Here is a 17,765-nt window from a genome sequence, read left to right on the forward strand (position 1 = left end):
CTCATGGTTCCCATTTGCCTGCGGGATCCCCAGGTACTTGTAACTGTCCTCTATGTCTGCAATGTTGCCTTCTGGTAGTTCAATCCCCTCAGTTCTGACTACCTTCCCTCTCTTTGTTACCATCCGACTACACTTCTCCAGTCCGAACGACATTCCAATGTCATTGCTGTATAGCCTGGTAGTGTGGATCAGTGAATCGATGTCTCGTTCACTCTTGGCATACAGCTTGATGTCATCCATGTACAGGAGGTGGCTGACAACCGCTCTGTTTCGTAGTCGGTATCCGTAGCCAGTCTTGTTAATGATCTCACTGAGGGGGTTCAGGCCTATGCAGAACAGCAGTGGGGACAGAGCATCTCCTTGGTAGATCCCGCACTTGATGGTGACTTGTGCTATGGGCTTGGAGTTGGCCTCTAGTGTTGTACGCCACATCCCCATTGAGTTCCTGATGAAGGCTCTTAGGGTCCTGTTGATCTTGTACAATTCTAGGCATTCCAGTATCCAGCTGTGGGGCATGGAGTCATAGGCCTTCTTGTAATCAATCCAGGCTGTGCACAGGTTGGTCAGTCTGGTCTTGCAGTCTCGGCTGACTGTTCTGTCTACCAGTAGCTGGTGTTTTGCGCCTCTGGTATTCTTGCCAATCCCTTTCTGTGCCCCGCTCATGTATTGACCCATGTGCCTGTTCATCTTAGCCGATATGATGCCTGACAGGAGCTTCCATGTAGTACTGAGGCAGGTTATTGGTCGGTAGTTGGATGGAACCGGTCCCTTCTTGGGGTCCTTGGGGATCAGGACCGTCCGACCTTCGGTTAGCCATCCCGGGTGTCTCTCGTTAACTAGCAGCTGGTTCATTTGTGCTGCCAGACGCTCGTGGAGTGCAGTCAGCTTCTTCAGCCAGTAGGCGTGAACCATGTCGGGCCCTGGTGCTGTCCAACTCTTCATACTGGAGACCCTTTCTTGGATGTCTGCCACTGTGATGGTTACTGGACCCTGTTCAGGGAGGTCGCTATGGTCTGCCCTCAGATCCACTAGCCACTGAGCATTGCCGTTATGGGTTGCATCCTTCTCCCATATGCTCTTCCAGTATTGCTCCGTCTCCAGCCTTGGTGGTGCTGTTCTCTTATTGTTCCCTTGCCACTGAGAGTACACCTTTGCTGGTTCTGTGGAGAACAGCTGGTTTATTCTCCTGCCTTCTATCTCTCTGGTGTACCTCCTCAAGCGGCTGGCCAAGGCTGTGAGTCTTTGCTTGGCAGTTTCCAAGGCCTCAGGTATGGACAGCTTGCTGTATTTCTTATGCACCTTCTTTGTCGCGCCTTTCTGCAACTCCGTTAGTTGGCTAACCTCCCTTCGTGCTACTTTGATCTTGCCCTCTAGCCTCCTTCTCCATGGAGGGTACTGCCTCATGTGGCTGTTCAACTTGTAGCCAAGCATCTCACTGATCACTGCTGCCATAGTGTAGATCAGCTACAGATATATATATATATATATATATATATATATATATATATATATATATATATATACACATATGAACCGTAGTGGTTAGACTACACGCCTTTGGAGCAGAGGATCGCAAGTTCGATTCCCGCCTGGGGCGTCTGTATCCAGTAAGGGTCCTAAGGCTAGACCCCCTATGCTAAGCAAGCCTACCGCAGACATGAGCGAGACAGATAAATATGAAGGCATGCCGGCTCGGACGTCGCCCGAATCAACAAGGTCCGCGTCAGGTGTTGAGGAACCAGGGCACCCTGACGACAAGTGGGCTACTGGAACAAGAAGGCATCGGTGGGCAAGAGACGAAAACAGGGCGTTGTTGGAATGCTACTACGCAAGTAACCCTGGCGGAAGGGTTACTTCTGTGGAGAACAGCTGGTTTATTCTCCTGCCTTCTATCTCTCTGGCGGAAGGGTTACTACTGTGGAGAACAGCTGCCTTCTATCTCTCTGATGTACCTCCTTGAGCGGCTGGCGAAGGCTGTGGGACCGGTCCCATCCAACTACCGACCAATAACCTGCCTCAGTACCACATGGAAGCTCCTGTCAGGCATCATATTGGCTAAGATGAACAGGCACATGGGTCGATACATGAGCGGGGCACAGAAAGGGATTGGCAAGAATACCAGCTACTGGTAGACAGAACAGTCAGCCGAGACTGCAAGACCAGACTGACCAACCTGTGCACAGCCTGGATTGATTACAAGAAGACCTATGACTCAATGCCCCACAGCTGGATACTGGAATGCCTAGAATTGTACAAGATCAACAGGACCCTAAGAGCCTTCATCAGGAACTCAATGGGGATGTGGCGTACAACACTAGAGGCCAACTCCAAGCCCATAGCACAAGTCACCATCAAGTGCGGGATCTACCAAGGAGATGCTCTGTCCCCACTGCTGTTCTGCATAGGCCTGAACCCCCTCAGTGAGATCATTAACAAGACTGGCTACGGATACCGACTACGAAACAGAGCGGTTGTCAGCCACCTCCTGTACATGGATGACATCAAGCTGTATGCCAAGAGTGAACGACACATCGATTCACTAATCTACACCACCAGGCTATACAGTAATGACATTGGAATGTCGTTCGGACTGGAGAAGTGTAGTCAGATGGTAACAAAGATGAATGCTCTGTTCCGTAGTCTGTGGGGACAGAGCATCTCCTTGGTAGATCCCGTACTTGATGGTGACTTGTGCTATTGGCTTGAAGTTGGCCTCTAGTGTTGTTTGCCCCACTGATTTTCTGATGAAGGCTCTTAGGGTCCTGTTGATCTTGTATAGTTCTAGGCATTCCAGTATCCAGCTGTGGGGCATCGAGTCATAGGCCTTCTTGTAATCATTCCAGGCAGTGCTCTGTCTTTTTCTGACATTTCCTATCATTTCTATGTTGATGATATTCAGCTGTACATATCCTTTGTCTCACAAGCCAGATAGGCTATCCACCCTAATCGACTGTTTATCCCGAATTAGTAACTGATTCTTGATGGATATTAGAAGGAGCTATAATCATGGCCTGGAGTTTAAAACAAGGTAACAACTGGAGAGCCAGTCAAGTAATTTTTTCCTTTTGCTCATCTGGGTAGACCAGTATTTTTAATCGTGGTCTAATATTTGATTCCTCTTTGGACTTTGATTCGCACTATTTCATGTTCCTTTTTCTTCCATTTAAAGAATATTTCTAAGTTGCAAGCTGTATTCTCCTCTGAGCAAAGAAAAATGCTTTTTTTTTCATTGTGCCTAGATTATTGTAGCATTATTTACTGGCTTAGGTAAATAATTTTCTTTCACACCTCCAAGTGATATAAAATGTTGCAGCCAGTTTCCTAAGATACTCAAGCAAGCAAGCTCACATTGCCCACATTTTGTTCTCTTTACACTGGCTTCCTGTTGATTTTAGAATTTGTTTTAAAATCCACATACTTACATTGAGAACACAAAATAGACAAGTTCCAGACTAATATCTCAACTCTGTTCAATACACTGCTCACTGTCTGCACTCACAAGCTCAAAATCTATTAGTTCTCCTTTGTTTAATATTGAAGAGTAGAGGAGGTACAGCCTTTTAGACTGTGGCACCAAGGCTGTGTTTACCACTTCAGCTCCACTTAGCTTTTAAAAAGCAGTTTAAAATGTTTCTGCTTAATCAGGCCTTTTGTGGGCTTTTTTTTTTCTGTATTAACATAGTTCTCTATTGATATTGTGCTGGTGATTTTATTGTACAGTGCTGTGTGACTTTGTCTCTGAAAACTGCTTTATAAATAAACTTAACTCATTTATTTACCTATTTGGAAAATGTGACACTTGAAGTTTAGTTGCAGCAGGCCTTAAATTATAGTTTATGCTGTCCCATTAATTGCATTAGTTTTCGGTGGAAATGAAAAAGAATAAAGTGATATTTAAAGTAAAGTTGAAAATATGTACGCACGTGAGACATTTAAAATGTATTTCTAGATTAAATGTACATTCCTTGCAGATCGTTTTATATTCAGCAACACTGTTTTAGCACTAAAGTTGTTCATCCAAACACTGTGTCTGCTTCTCTGCATCTTCCTTCTTGAACCCTGATGTTTCTTTTAGGTAACACAGAAGTGAATAAGTAACAGAAGACGACAACTTTTAGTCTGTTGCAATCTCTTTGAGCCTTTCCCTGCTCTATTTCTTTGTCTATTTAATATCCCAGTCACTCATTTCTGAGTGGCTTGTACATGCATTTTAGTTCAACAGCTGCAAATTGCTTTTTCAAAGACCACAGTCTGGAACGGAATTATTATTATCATCACAGACATAATGCAAAATTGTTTTTGTCATTGGCACTTTCTTGCAGCGCATTGCATTTTGATTATTGCACACCGTCCTTCCCTGTTACACTCTGCTTATTTGATGTGCCTCACTGCTGTACACTGAGTTTACAAAGGGTTATTTTTTTTCACATTTTATTTTGTGAATGAAGTACATTCTCTCACACACACACACACACACACACACACACATACATATACATATATATATATATATATATATATATATATATATATATATATATATCTTAAGATGCATTAAGACGTTTCTCTTTTACCATTATTTCCCAACATGCAGCATAAAGTAGTATATTGTCCCAAGTATAAAAACTGACAAAAGTTTGAATAAAGTTGCAGGTATTCCAAAACAGGGTGCTTGAAATCATATGCACCCTGAGAAGGCTGTTAGAGTTCACAGTTTTACATTTGTCTTTGAGTTTTTGTTTTCATTTACTGTTAACACTACAAAGCACTAAAATTTCCTTGGTTAGGTTTAGGCAAAGAAAATGGTTAAATACACCATTTCAAAGGCTAAAATACTCCTTCCATCTGCAACAAGTTTTGACACCAGTCTCATTAACTGCCCCACTTGTCAGAGCATCAGCACGTGACAGTCTGAGAGTAAAACTTGGTTGGATTTTATTGTAAAAACAAAAGTGGAATATGAACTCTAACAATAATACAGCCTTATTCAAGCAAGAACAGCCTCAATATACTCACTCCTAAAGATTATCTAGTTTCAAGCTTTTTCGTTCAAGTCCAGCAAGCCATTCTCTGTAGCACATAGGATTTTGTAGACTGGTAGAGTGGTATTGAGTGGTAAGCTGAGATCTCAAAATGATTTCACTCTTCTGTTATCATAGCAGACAAAGAAATTAAATATTGATTCCCGGTGTGGCACCACAGGCTGAAATTAACCATTCTCTCTGCTCTCTCTCATTCTTTCCCTCCCTGTTCACTTGCTTATTCTGTCTGTCCTCCCATTGCATCCCAATTTTTATACCTCCCTATCTTATTATTCCCTCTCTAAAGTACTCTCCTCTCATTCTGACTGTCTGTTTCCCTTTCCCCCTCTGACACTCTTTTAATGCACTGTGACTGGTTGTAATAGAGAAAAGCAGAGAAGCTGTACATGGCATGACTTTAAATCTTTTCCCTAGCTGATAGAATGATAGTGTGCCTCTCTATATAATTCATATTGCGACTTAGTTCTTTTTTTTCTACTGGGACTCAAAAACTTCACAGACCTTTAAAGTTCTGAGTAAATGCCATAACCTCAGGTCATCCAAAAATCTCAAAGTAGCCATGTATTTTTCTAAAACCTTAGTTTGATAAAAACAAGGCTAAGAGGTTTAGACAGATTGTCATCCAATGCAACAAACAAACAATACACAAACTGTTAAAATATAATTTTTCAGTACAGAGAGTGTAATATTGTAGCCAAAGTTGTACTCAAAGACTGTTCTTTTATGTAATGCAGATTGGGTCCCTTTAAAGTTCTCATGGTTAAATCCATTCTTTGTTATATCTGCAAATATTGTAAGTAAAGCACAATTAGATTATTGTATTCCAAATTCTGCTCACTACTTTGTATCTTTAGATCTATAGTGCTACCCCTGTAAGGCTTTTAAGCTTCATGGGTGACCACTCATAAATGTAAAGTCATTGTCTGTCAAATGCCATAATTTCAGTAATGCTAGTGTGTTCTCTAATCAGGATTTTGTGCAAATCAGGTTCAAATGAAGTTCATTTCAATATCTTGCTCAGCAACACTGATCCATTATAATGCACATACAACAAAAAAGATTTGCAGACAGCTATATTTACACATCTACAGTTATAATGTGAATTTAACTTGATGAATGAAGAAAACAGTAAGATGTTCTCTGTGTAATCTATACATTGGCTTCAAAATGTTCATAGAGTTTAATTAATACTTCAAGCATTGACATTATACATTGGAAAAGCATTGATTGCAGAGCAGTTGAATGAACTACAGTTTATGTACATTAGAGCTTCTTTTATTGTCTCTGCTTCTATATCTATGCTGCAGTAGTGGGATGTTTGTCTCCTTTTTCTGGTTCTGAGCTGTACAAGTTTAGACTGCAGTCATTATGACTTCAGGTTGAGTAAGATTTGACTCACATATCTGGTGACTTATGACTTAATTAGGTTATTTTAAAAAGACCTAAAACCTGCTAGAGGCACATTATATGTAGTGTCAGTATTATGTAACATAATACATTTGAAATATTGCAATATTTTCTTTTAGGGTAAACAGTTTTATGCTATAATTACTAATTTTAGTTTGTGTTGCTTCACTCAGTCATTCAACAATGCCAAGCAGCTGGGATGATGGTACCTTACTCATTATGCTATAGGTCATGTAAAAAGAGTCAGACAACAGCCGCTTGTGTTGTCTGATTTGGGTTATATTTCGTTGCCAGGTTGTAGGCAATTAAACATATCCCGAATTTATTAAGTACTGCTGTTAGTCAGTTTTGTATAGGGACACAGCTGAGCTGTGTGGCCAAAGACTTCCCACTAAATCTAGTTACTTTGCCAGTGTGTCAACTTTAATTGCAAGTAAATTTTTTTTAAAAAAGGAAAGACAAAATACATGTAGTCTAACCAACTTATTTTACTGTGTGACATTTCAACTACAGATTTCATCCCACAGGTTAAACTGAAGACATGAACATATTCCTATATGTAATGTCAGTTTGTGTCACATCATTATCTTCAGCTAGGCTAGTCTGCTTAATTCAACAGAGTCGTCGTCTCAGTGTGAAAAAACTCATATTGTAATAAGACTATATTGAAATAAAAACACATCTGACAAATAATTTACCATGTCAGATATGCCATGACAATTTCAGCAGAGATCTTTCATGGGCCAGTCGTTATCACAAACAAAAAATAGATCAGGCATGGACCCTCTGGAATACACCCAGGTGTTTCAAATCAAACAAGATTGCAGAAGTGGTCAAATTAGTCTCCCTTCTTACTGAAAATATCCAGTAATCAATCATCTACACAGAGGTAGTTTTTTTTTTTAAGTGGACATTTGTGCATTAGACTATTTAAGCTACTCCAATGGGCCACATATAAAACCTCCCCAGTGTTGCAGAATCAGTGACTTTATTCAACTCCAGTATAGAGACAGACTAGTTTCCCCTCAAGAGAGTCGCCAACCCTGCTTGGTGAATTTGTCGTCCTCCCTGCTTGGCATAGCAATAGCTCTCTGGGTTGACAGTTGCATTCAAAGGTAGTAAAGTGAGCATAGCAGTGACCAGACTTAGACACGTAATTGACTGTAGGCTTGTCCAGCCTTATTTCTCTGGAAGAAGAAATGTTAGGTCTTATTACTTCATTTCAGTAAGGTATTTTTAACTAAGCAGCTATAATAAAAAAAAAAAAATACTGTCAAAAGATTCACTGCCAATCGTTTAGTTAACAAATGAATTCAACTGACCAATGGCCGGTCTGACCAGTCTTTCTGGGTATCTCTGAAATAATGAAGTTGGCATTTACTTTATAAGAAGAATCTGTCCAACAACACATATTTGTCCAGGATTCTCAAGTAGTTTAACACGACCATGTTAAGATCTCAGTGCACATTGGCCTCATACATAGGGATGCTCTCCCAGTTTCCCAGCTTTTGCTGTAGTAGAGTCTATTTGTTTTCTGTTGATAAAGCTTAACTTTTTCTAAGTTTTCTTCCTTGATTGAGTTATGGGGACTGTCACTGCATGGAATAATTTCCTCCAAAACAAAGAAGAAATCTGAAATGTAGTGTTTTTTAAATCCAACAGCCTTCACATATAAACCTTTGCTTGAATTCTACACTAATACATGGCTTTCAATAAATGAAAAGCCAAATACTTAAGTCAATACTGTGATAACTGTGTCCTCTGTGTACAAGTTCGTTGTTATGATTCTCAATCAAGTTTTAAATTGTACACACATGAACAAGCATTCAGTCCCACCCTGTTAACTCCCACAATCAGCCGTAAGTAGGTAATGAAATGCCCTGCATGAATATTGATATTCATGTGGATGTTCTTGTCCTTCCAGTCTTTTTGTGGAAGTAAAAAAAGAAAAAAGTTTGTGATTAAAGGGAAATTTAATTGCGAGTCAAGGTTGGAGGTATTATTTACTGGCCTTCATTCAGCTGGAGTGGTGATGTGTCACAGCAGCAGTTAATGTTTAGAGAGCCACTGCCTTTAGAAAGAATAAAACAGAAAAGGTTGACAACATTGTGTCAGTGGCAGTGGCGGGGATGATTGGACACCAGAACACTTTCCCCTTGACAGACCTTGATAAAAGGGAAACTCTAATTAAATGCAATGTGACAGAAGAACACAGTGACATCAGGCAGGCACAGAGGATATGGACAGTTGAGATAAGCCTCCAGTTGATTGACTGTTGCATTCTGTTTCCTTCCACTACCCACTTTAGTCTCGACAATTTCTGCAACAGCAGCTGTGTTGTTCTTTCAATTATGAGCAACGCCAGAAAGCAGTCAACCCAGGTGACAAGCCACATGTTAGTGGTGAACTGTGACAAAAGCTTGAATTGTGCAATTAGCCATAATAACACCCTCACCTCGTCCAGCCCCCATCTAAGCACTAAACTATACTTAGTACAATTTACACTTCTACTTGAGAATTCTTATTAGTGTCAGCCTTGAAACTTTTTTTCATACCTGGCATGGTGATTTAAATATGTATGTATATATATATATATATATATGCTTCTAGTTACCATTTAAGTTACATTTTGAGTGAATAGGGTGCTAGCTGCCTTATTCAAATGGTGTACCTCAACAATATTAAAGCTCTATGGCGTCTATTTCATAATTATTAACTTTTCATTCAATAACTATTTGTTTTAAGTTCTGGCTTCTGTTATGTGTTATCTGAAAGTTTTTTAAATGATAATAGCAGTGGTGTGCAGCTATTGTTTTACATTAGTTGTAGAATTATGAATTATGGACTATATAATTTTTATTAAAAAAACATGTAAATTATCCAAGAATAATCATATATGCAATTGTTCTCTTTCCCATTTTTTCACCATACCTAATATAAATATACAAATACAACCATTTTCCATCCTGTTTTCTTAGCATATCTTATCACAACTGTATCTGTGTTACAGTATAATCACCTCTGTTGATGAGCTAAGCATGTTTTTGGACATAAATCACATGTAGAATATTTTTGCACTGTATTTCTACATTGCAAAGTGTTTGGAGCTGGAAATCTTTTCTAGAATATAAACTGCTATTTTGGCTTGAACACCGATGGAAGACAGCGGAGATAAAAGTTAGTTTTCCACTAAAAAAATATCTAAATTCATATTAGTTTCATGGCCGAAGCTAATGACAACTGTCAGATATGGGTATATGTTTTGCTAAATACAATATTGTGCTTGGGGCCCTGATGATATGAAACTGTTATTGTAGATAATTGCACATTTCTAGCTTTTGACACAGTTCACTACCACTAACATGTGGCTTGTCACCTGGTTTTATTGCTTTCCGGTGTTATTTGCTATTGAAAGAGAAGCAGCTGCTGTTACAATAATTGTAGAACATTGGTTAGTGGAAGGAAACCACTTGAGGAAAATTGTAAATAAGTTTGATTTAGTACCCTAATAAAGACAAGTCAAACATTATTATTCAGCGCCTGCAACCGCATTGTAGTTTTAATGAGCTTAATAAAAGGAGCTATGGTTTAAATACGCTTTTTTTTTCTTTTTTGTTTTAGTAATCCAATATACACTCATCAAAAACTTTATTAGGTCCACCTGTTCAATGGCTTGTTTATGCAAATATCTAATCAGCCAATGGCAGGAACTAACTACTTTTAGGCATGTACACATGGTCAAAATGACCTACTGAAGTTCAAACCACGCATCAGGAAGAAAAGTGTTTTAAATTACTTTGAACGTGACATCTTTGTTGGTGCCAGTCTGAACGCTCAACTGCTTGTATTAGTCGTCATGATGGTAGGATCAGAATTTGAAGTAAATAACAGGAAAACATGGACCAATCACCGTATGAATGGTTCAAGTTTATGGTGGTGGTATGATGATTTATGGGATATTTATGGGTAGTAGTGTTTTTTATACACATTACCAAAGCTGGTGTTTCGCATAAAACATATCCTTTTCCTCAAAAACTCAGCTGTGAGATGTATTATTTGTTCCACTAATGTAAGTGCATTGGGGTCATAAAAACTGCGCATTTGGCACAGGTATACTTTTTTTTTTTAACTTAATTTTGGCAACTCTGAGAGGATTAATGACATTTGTTTTGTTATGCTATACACTTTCATGTCCCAGTGACCATTCAAAGTGCACTTATTGCACTTTGCACATTTATTTAGTTGAGAGCCCAGTCTTGTTAGACAAAAAATATCTGCCTGGCATGTTACCAAAATGACTTCTGAGTGGCGAGACTTACCTCTGAAGACTTTGCTGTCTCTCCTCTTAGTCTTTCCACCAATTAATTTTCTCTTCTCACTATGGTTTTATTCCCATTATTCTTTCCTCTTCTTTGTTAGAGGCAGTTGCTGAGTTGTATTCGTGGCGGAAACTGCCCTGGTCCCAACGTCAGCTCACTGCAGTTGCCTGGAGATGTGGGTTTCTTTGCCAACCAATTGGCTGTGCCCACCATGGAGTTTGCCTTTGAACAGACTAGAGCAGAAGAGGTATGTCTAAACCAAAAGACCCAATTATTTTATTTCCATTTTTCTTGTGACGCTCATTGCTTTGATTTTATGCCATGCTACGTTGTCCCTTGAGATCAGAGGAACTACCATAATACAAGGCACAGTCACACCTTGTCTTTTAGTTTCTGATAGTAAAAATTCCCTAATTAGGAGCAAAACTTGTCTTTGAGAAAGTACATTTACCTTTAAGTAGTTTGTGTCTGTCATATGTTAAAGTGCATGCTTTAATGTTTTAGCATGTGAAACAAAGTCTGTATGAATATATACCAGTTGTGTGACTGTAGTAATTACTTCATCCCAGCCTTAGTTTCACATAAATAATCTAATATATACAATATGCACTGAGACAATAATGGAAATTATTAAACCAAAAGGAGAAGAGTATTGTTTCAGTTTGTGTAAATTTTCTTTTAAAGAAAATCTAGTAAGGATCCCATCTGTCAAACTCGGTTAAATTGGAGTGCCAGTCAGAGGGAGATCTACCACAGGGCAGTTCATATATACAAAGAAAAAAAAGTGGACTGGATCTAAAATTAACGACTTTATTACATTACATGATTTACATTTTAAGACATTTTTCCAGATATGTCACATGACCATATGTGGTACACTGTGATAACAACCATATGCAGCCCATATAGTGTCACTGCCGATATGAAGAACATTTTCAAACTTAAGCAGAGTGCAGTATAGCTTGTCTCTTTTGTAAGGAAAAAATGCACATCATAGTGCTCACAAATTATGCATGCCCCCATTTATTTCCATTAAAAATGCAGTATTGATGTTTGTTGCACAGCCTTGGGGTGGAAACACAGTGATTTAGCCTCAGCTTATCGGCCCACTCAAATTTGGAACTTCTGGCTAGGACGGCAACTTTGAGCTTAATTAGTGCGAGAGATCTTCATGATGTTTATCTGCCCTCAAGGTGCCTTTACAACCTGAAAATAATAGGTGGTGGAGAGTGAAATCTGCAGCACTGGGTTTGTTTAGGAAAGACAAAACCTAAATTAAATTAAAAACTATCTGTAAACAAACTTGACTCTGTTAGGGAACACCCTATATCCATATATTAGTAACGGCTTAATAGCATTTGGATTGAACTCCAGCGTTTAAAATCAGAGGGCAATAAAATTTCCTCTACTGCTTTATATCTTAACCGGGTCTCTGGGGAAGCTGAGACAGACAGAAGAACCTACACAGCTTCCATTTATAGTTAATTTCTCCACTTGTAGAAATGCTCAACATGTTTTAGAAACTGAATTTTCTCAAGACAGTTCCGAATTATTTTCAGATTGACTGTTCAGTCTGGAGAAGGAGAAAGACTATTCAGCTGCTAAGCTGCAAGTTTAATGGCATAGCAGACCGTGGTTGATAGAGTCAGTGAGGATTATATTGCTTTTGAGGAAATAAGAGACTAATTAATAGTCAACTATTCCCTAACTACAAATTAAAAAACAAACAAATTGTATGTTATTTTTAGATTCAAGTATGTGTTTATCCCAGGTATAAGTTCAAAAAGTATAAAAACTGCTACTAACATTAGCACTAAACATGATGATAGCCAAGTATTCTGTCCAATCAGAGTTAATATTTAGCTACTGTGTTGCTTTCCTGGGCTGCTTAAGTAAATAAGATTCATTAGTGTTAATGGTGTTAGTGTTTTATTGATCGTTTAAATCTGGCTTTCGTATAAACCAGTGTCTGTGTTGCCTATGTTTTGTGTCATGTGTAGGCTGTGTGCAGGCAGGATAGGAAGAATGATGGACCCAAAAGTGCAGACTCAAAACAAAGATTTATTACTAAATAACAAAAACAGGAAACTGGCTAAACTGGAAATACATAAACTAAACTGGCAGGCAGATGGACGGAACACACATCCTGGGATGGGATGTATTAAAGTATTCATGTAAGGACATGGACATGGATTATATAAGAAAATGCAAAACTAATGTACATTTAATGGCATGCAATCATTCATACAGATCTTTTAAAAAATATAGTTGCTGTGGGGGCTTTCCCTAACTTAAACGTAATGCTTCCACCCTGCAGCACCCATTTGAAACATGTTCCCACACTCGTTTTACCATATTCACTTTTTTTGCAGATGCCGGCATATTGAACAGTGACACGATTACAGAAAGTGGGAAACAGTACAACTTCTGCAAGCAACAAATGCTTAATGCACCTACATGTATTTTCAAGACATGCTGATTAAATATGCGGAATTTATATTTCCTTCTAATGGCCAATTTCCGCTTTCACAGCGTGACCACATCTTTAATAGTGTTCTCCCATGAGTAATTTTAAATAAATTCGTGTTCGTATGGGACAGTTTAGTTTCCACACCCTCACACTCAAATGAATGGATATGTATTTTCTGAGAAGTAGTGCAAGCCGGAATAACAAGAGTTATATAATATTTGTTACAGAGATATCATATGAAAAGCAATTTTCCTGCTACAGTAAAGTTTTGCAGGCTCTAACCGCCTATAATTCTCTGTAACCTTACTGTCGTTACGCATATTTCCAACTCCCAAGCACTTAAAACACCTGTGGAGTTCACCCTAAATACAAGCACAAACAGGAGTCATTTAGATCTACTTCTAAGAACAAAAAATGTATCCAAAATGTGTCACTCTGAGATGATAATACAAAATTAGGTTTGTTGTTTACATTATAAATAACACGTCTAACTGTGAAGGTAAAGGTCAAATATTCACTAGGACAAAAGTACAGTTCAGTACAAGAAAGTACAAAAGTAATACAGTTTATTATTTATATTCCATTGCGTCTTCATTTCACTCCTCGTAGGTTAGAGCACTGTCTTGATACCTGTATTCATAGGATTTTCAAACGGTTATATACCAAATGTCTTGAAATGGTCCTTCAAACTGAAATAGTTGTGACTTTATTTTTGTTTTCTTTTTCTTTTTAATTTGTCAAGCTTTAATGGGTTTTGCTGCTCAAAGGGCTTTTGATATCTGCAGACATCCTTCATCAATTCAGTTCTACCTATATAACAGCAGTTGCCGTGCACTTTACATCGTAAGATAAAGACGTCACTGTATTATATAGAGAAACTCTGAGAAAAAAGAAAAAAAAAACTTTTAACTGGAAAAAAAAATCAGAAACGGCGTCAGGGAGGGCGGCTAAATACTGCAACTGTTTGGAGTGAGAGGAAGCAAAGAGGAGAAACAAGAGCATAAAGATATGACAGTCAACATCAACAAAAATAGCAAGCTCTCGGCAGTAACGGGAGAACATCAAAAACCGGCTGTTATTACCAAGAGTTTGTTGGAAAAAGACCTGCAAAAATGTATAGGGAGAGGAGACAATATGGAGAGTAAACGAGGGGACACCATTAGACCTGGAAACAGAAGTTCACTATGTATCAGCACTTGGGAACAGTGAGTTAAAAACTGCTTTGTCAGTTTGGATTTTTCTCCTCAACAACAGTTTTGACAATCGAGGCCCAAAATGCCACAAATTCCCCCCCCCCCCCCCCCCCCCCCCCAAAAAAAAAAAAAAACCACACACTGAGTGCACAGGAAATGTTTATCTCAAATTACCCTCGGTTATTTTTAACAATTGTAAATGTCATCTTTTTTCATTCTGTCAAACACTGTGTTAGTCATATCTCTTATTTTTCTCCCACACACTGAACACAGATTGTGTTCTGCTCTTAGGCTTTCCCACCATTACATATTATCAGTGTTGTCATGGTGAATGGCCCTGATTTTGAGGAGGTGGGAGTGAAGCTGTGATACGACCTGACTTTCACATTCTCTTCAGTCAGTTGTATTTAGAGCTAGAATTTCAACAAAGGTGGAGAGTTGCACTAAGCATAAAAACAAGCAGCTAAAAATATTAACTGAGTACAGGGGGTTTAGTACATTTGGTATTAAAAGGTCAACAAAATATTTTTCAGGGATGCCCTGAATATAGCTCGTGTGAAAATGAGCAATTGTGTGTTTTCCATTTGTTTGGCCTAAAATGTAAACATGTAACACAGGCCATACATTCAACCACAAACTTTTAGGCTGTGTTTGGGGAAAAAAGTTAGGTTTTGTTGGCTTCACTAGAGCTAAGAAAGTATAGGGTTCACCGAATGATTCAATGGCCAATTTTCAATAGTGAAAAGGACCTAATGGTCATCGGAATGACAAATTTGATCTCAGCACTGGTTTTATGTCTGTTGGTACTGTACCATAACATGCCATAATCTCATCGTGCCCTTCTGATAACTGCAACAGTCCCCGTGCAAGGTTTAGGAAAACTTGTGATTGAGCATCAAGCCCATCTGCCATCCTTCCATATTCAGTGGAAAACTAGTTACATGCAAGTTCCTCATTGTTCATTCTGGCATCACCTCACCGCTAATGGCGGTGGACAGGTCTTGGCACAGGCATGCTTTCTCTGGAAGGAACACAACCTCATTCTTGCCCTAGCTGAGCTTTTAGCTGGTGCATTGACATCCCATCTGAGACTTTTGTCATGCAGTCAGTGATGCATGTCTCGACCCACATCAAGAGGGAAAGGGCAAGAATAGCGCATTGTCATGAACATGAAAGTAGCTGGAAGGTAAAATTCATTTCATATGGAATATAAAATGCTATATATGCAAGCTGCTTTTGTGCTGAAGTTTGTTATTTTCTAACCCTCTTGGATGTTATTTATTTTTATTTTGGTGTTTTCACTCTACGATAATGTTTACTGAGCTTTGATGACTAGAATTAATATTCAGTCTCATCACTGGCAATGCAGTTACAATTATGTGTGTGATATGAATCAATGACATACCACAGGTAGGAGAAAAAAAGACATATGTATGTATAAAAAACTTAAATACTTCATGTTTCTTCTTTTTGAAAGATTATTAAGGCAAACATTGTTATTAATTTATGATCAGTAAATTAAATTGTGTTGATCCAAGTAGATGGTGTACTGTGTAGCTACTTGCTGATCCATGAAACCAAACAAAACTGAAAAACAAGAACAATTAAAAGGCAAAGAATTAATATTTATACATCTGCTTTTTCTGTGTAGAGTTTGCAATTAAAATATAGTGATTATTATTTGCCCACATTAGGTTCCTAACAGAAAAAGAAAACAATAGGCACTCACTTTTCTGTGTGAGAGAGAGACTGTTTGTGTTTTCCAGCTAAAAGCTTTAGAACAGTGAACTGAGTTGGGCAAAGATTACAAAGTATACAGGTGTGCATGCTGATCCCATGTAGGTAATTAATCAAAGCAGGTACATATGGCTCCAACTGCGTGGGTGCATTTCTGAGCAACCTCTGTCTGGTTTCCAACTTTGTTCAATATTCCAAACAGGTCACTATACTGTGTGTGATCCACTGTGTTTGTAATTGCATTCATTCATCCTCATATGCTGAGCAAACAGAGTTCTGTGCTGGTAATGTGTTGGGGAAACAACCAGATGTTGTGCACCATTGCTGTGGTGTTCATGACAAAAGTGTGGCTCACTGAACATTTGTTTTCTCATTTAACATCTGTTTTTCTTTCACTCTATGGAAGTTTTCATCTCTTTGCACTCACAGTGCTTCCTAAAACTTCCTTTTGTTATTCACCGCCTGCAATACTTTTACAATGTTTTTTAAAAAACATTTGCGTGTTTTGTTTTGTTTTGAAGTCTGAGTAGATTTAAACCTGTTTTATGCACAAAAACTGAGAAACATGTTCTGCTGTGAGAGAATGATGTGACTAAAGTTATCGAGATGAGCTATATAACACATTGTTTGAATAATTCATTGTTATGTAATGTAATACGCTCAAAAATCTCCTTCAGCATATTTTTCTTCACTGCCATGTGCAGAAATCTGGATGTAAAATTCCATCCTGTCGGGGCTACGCGTGGGAGTCATCTTTGACATGTGTCATCAGGCAGTTGCCTTGGCTTTGGGGACCTGGCAGAGAACTCAGACAGGCCACTGAGGTGTGAGAGGAATATCTGACATCCCCTCATCTCTGCAGATCATTGGTTCAGGGCTATAGTCGGGTTCAGGTGGGGAGAGCAAGAATTAATAGAGTCAGAAGGATCTTCATCTTGACTTTGGCATGTACTCTGTTTAGACCGGAGGCCATTACTGCAACTTTGTGCAGACAATTAGAGTCCTCCAAAAATGTAAGGACAAGGGCTGCAGCATCTTCTGCCCTCCCACAATTTGTGACAGGAGTGGACTTGTGATAAACAGCAGTGCTGCCTAAATGACTTTTAGAGAGAGAGTTTTGCAAAAACAGTGGTATCAGGAAATCTATCTTCTGTAACAACCACAAATTATTCTTCTCTGGCTTCATCCTTAATTTATTTTCCCACTGCACCAGGAACAGCTATAATTATCTCATTGTACATTTTAACCTATGTGCGAGTATTGTTCAAATCCTGTAATACAAATCTTTTATTATGTTCGCGAAAGCAGCTGAAAATAATTGCTTTCATCATTTGACTCCTTCCCATTTTGACTCTGAAAATGAGCTCTTGGTGGTAAAAAGCAAACACAGTTAATCAGCCTCTATTGTATTGGCTTTGTTTTCTTTCACCTGCTTATTGTGCTTGTAGGTTTCCTGTCTGTTGGCATAGTTGCAAAGGCAGTTTTTAATTGGACAGTTAGCCTTTGATGTCCTGTAATATCCTGCATTGTAAATGTAGTAGCTTTGCTAAGAGAAGAGCGAGAGTAAGAATACACAATCCAAACAAAGCAAAAGACA

The 17,765-nt window shown here is 38.7% G+C and overlaps 1 protein-coding gene across 1 annotated transcript in view; it reads left to right on the plus strand.

The window, feature by feature from the left end:
* Positions 1 to 17,765, plus strand: part of LOC134621242 (inactive N-acetylated-alpha-linked acidic dipeptidase-like protein 2) — a 272,732-nt gene that overhangs the window by 143,616 nt on the left and 111,351 nt on the right. Inside the window, exon 11 of the mRNA XM_063467671.1 lies at positions 10,869 to 11,015. Within this exon, the coding sequence (XP_063323741.1) occupies positions 10,869 to 11,015 (147 nt within the window). The remainder of the gene's footprint in view (positions 1 to 10,868; positions 11,016 to 17,765) is intronic.

The sequence above is a fragment of the Pelmatolapia mariae genome, linkage group LG23 (assembly GCF_036321145.2).
Source record: "Pelmatolapia mariae isolate MD_Pm_ZW linkage group LG23, Pm_UMD_F_2, whole genome shotgun sequence".
NCBI lineage: Eukaryota > Metazoa > Chordata > Actinopteri > Cichliformes > Cichlidae > Pelmatolapia > Pelmatolapia mariae.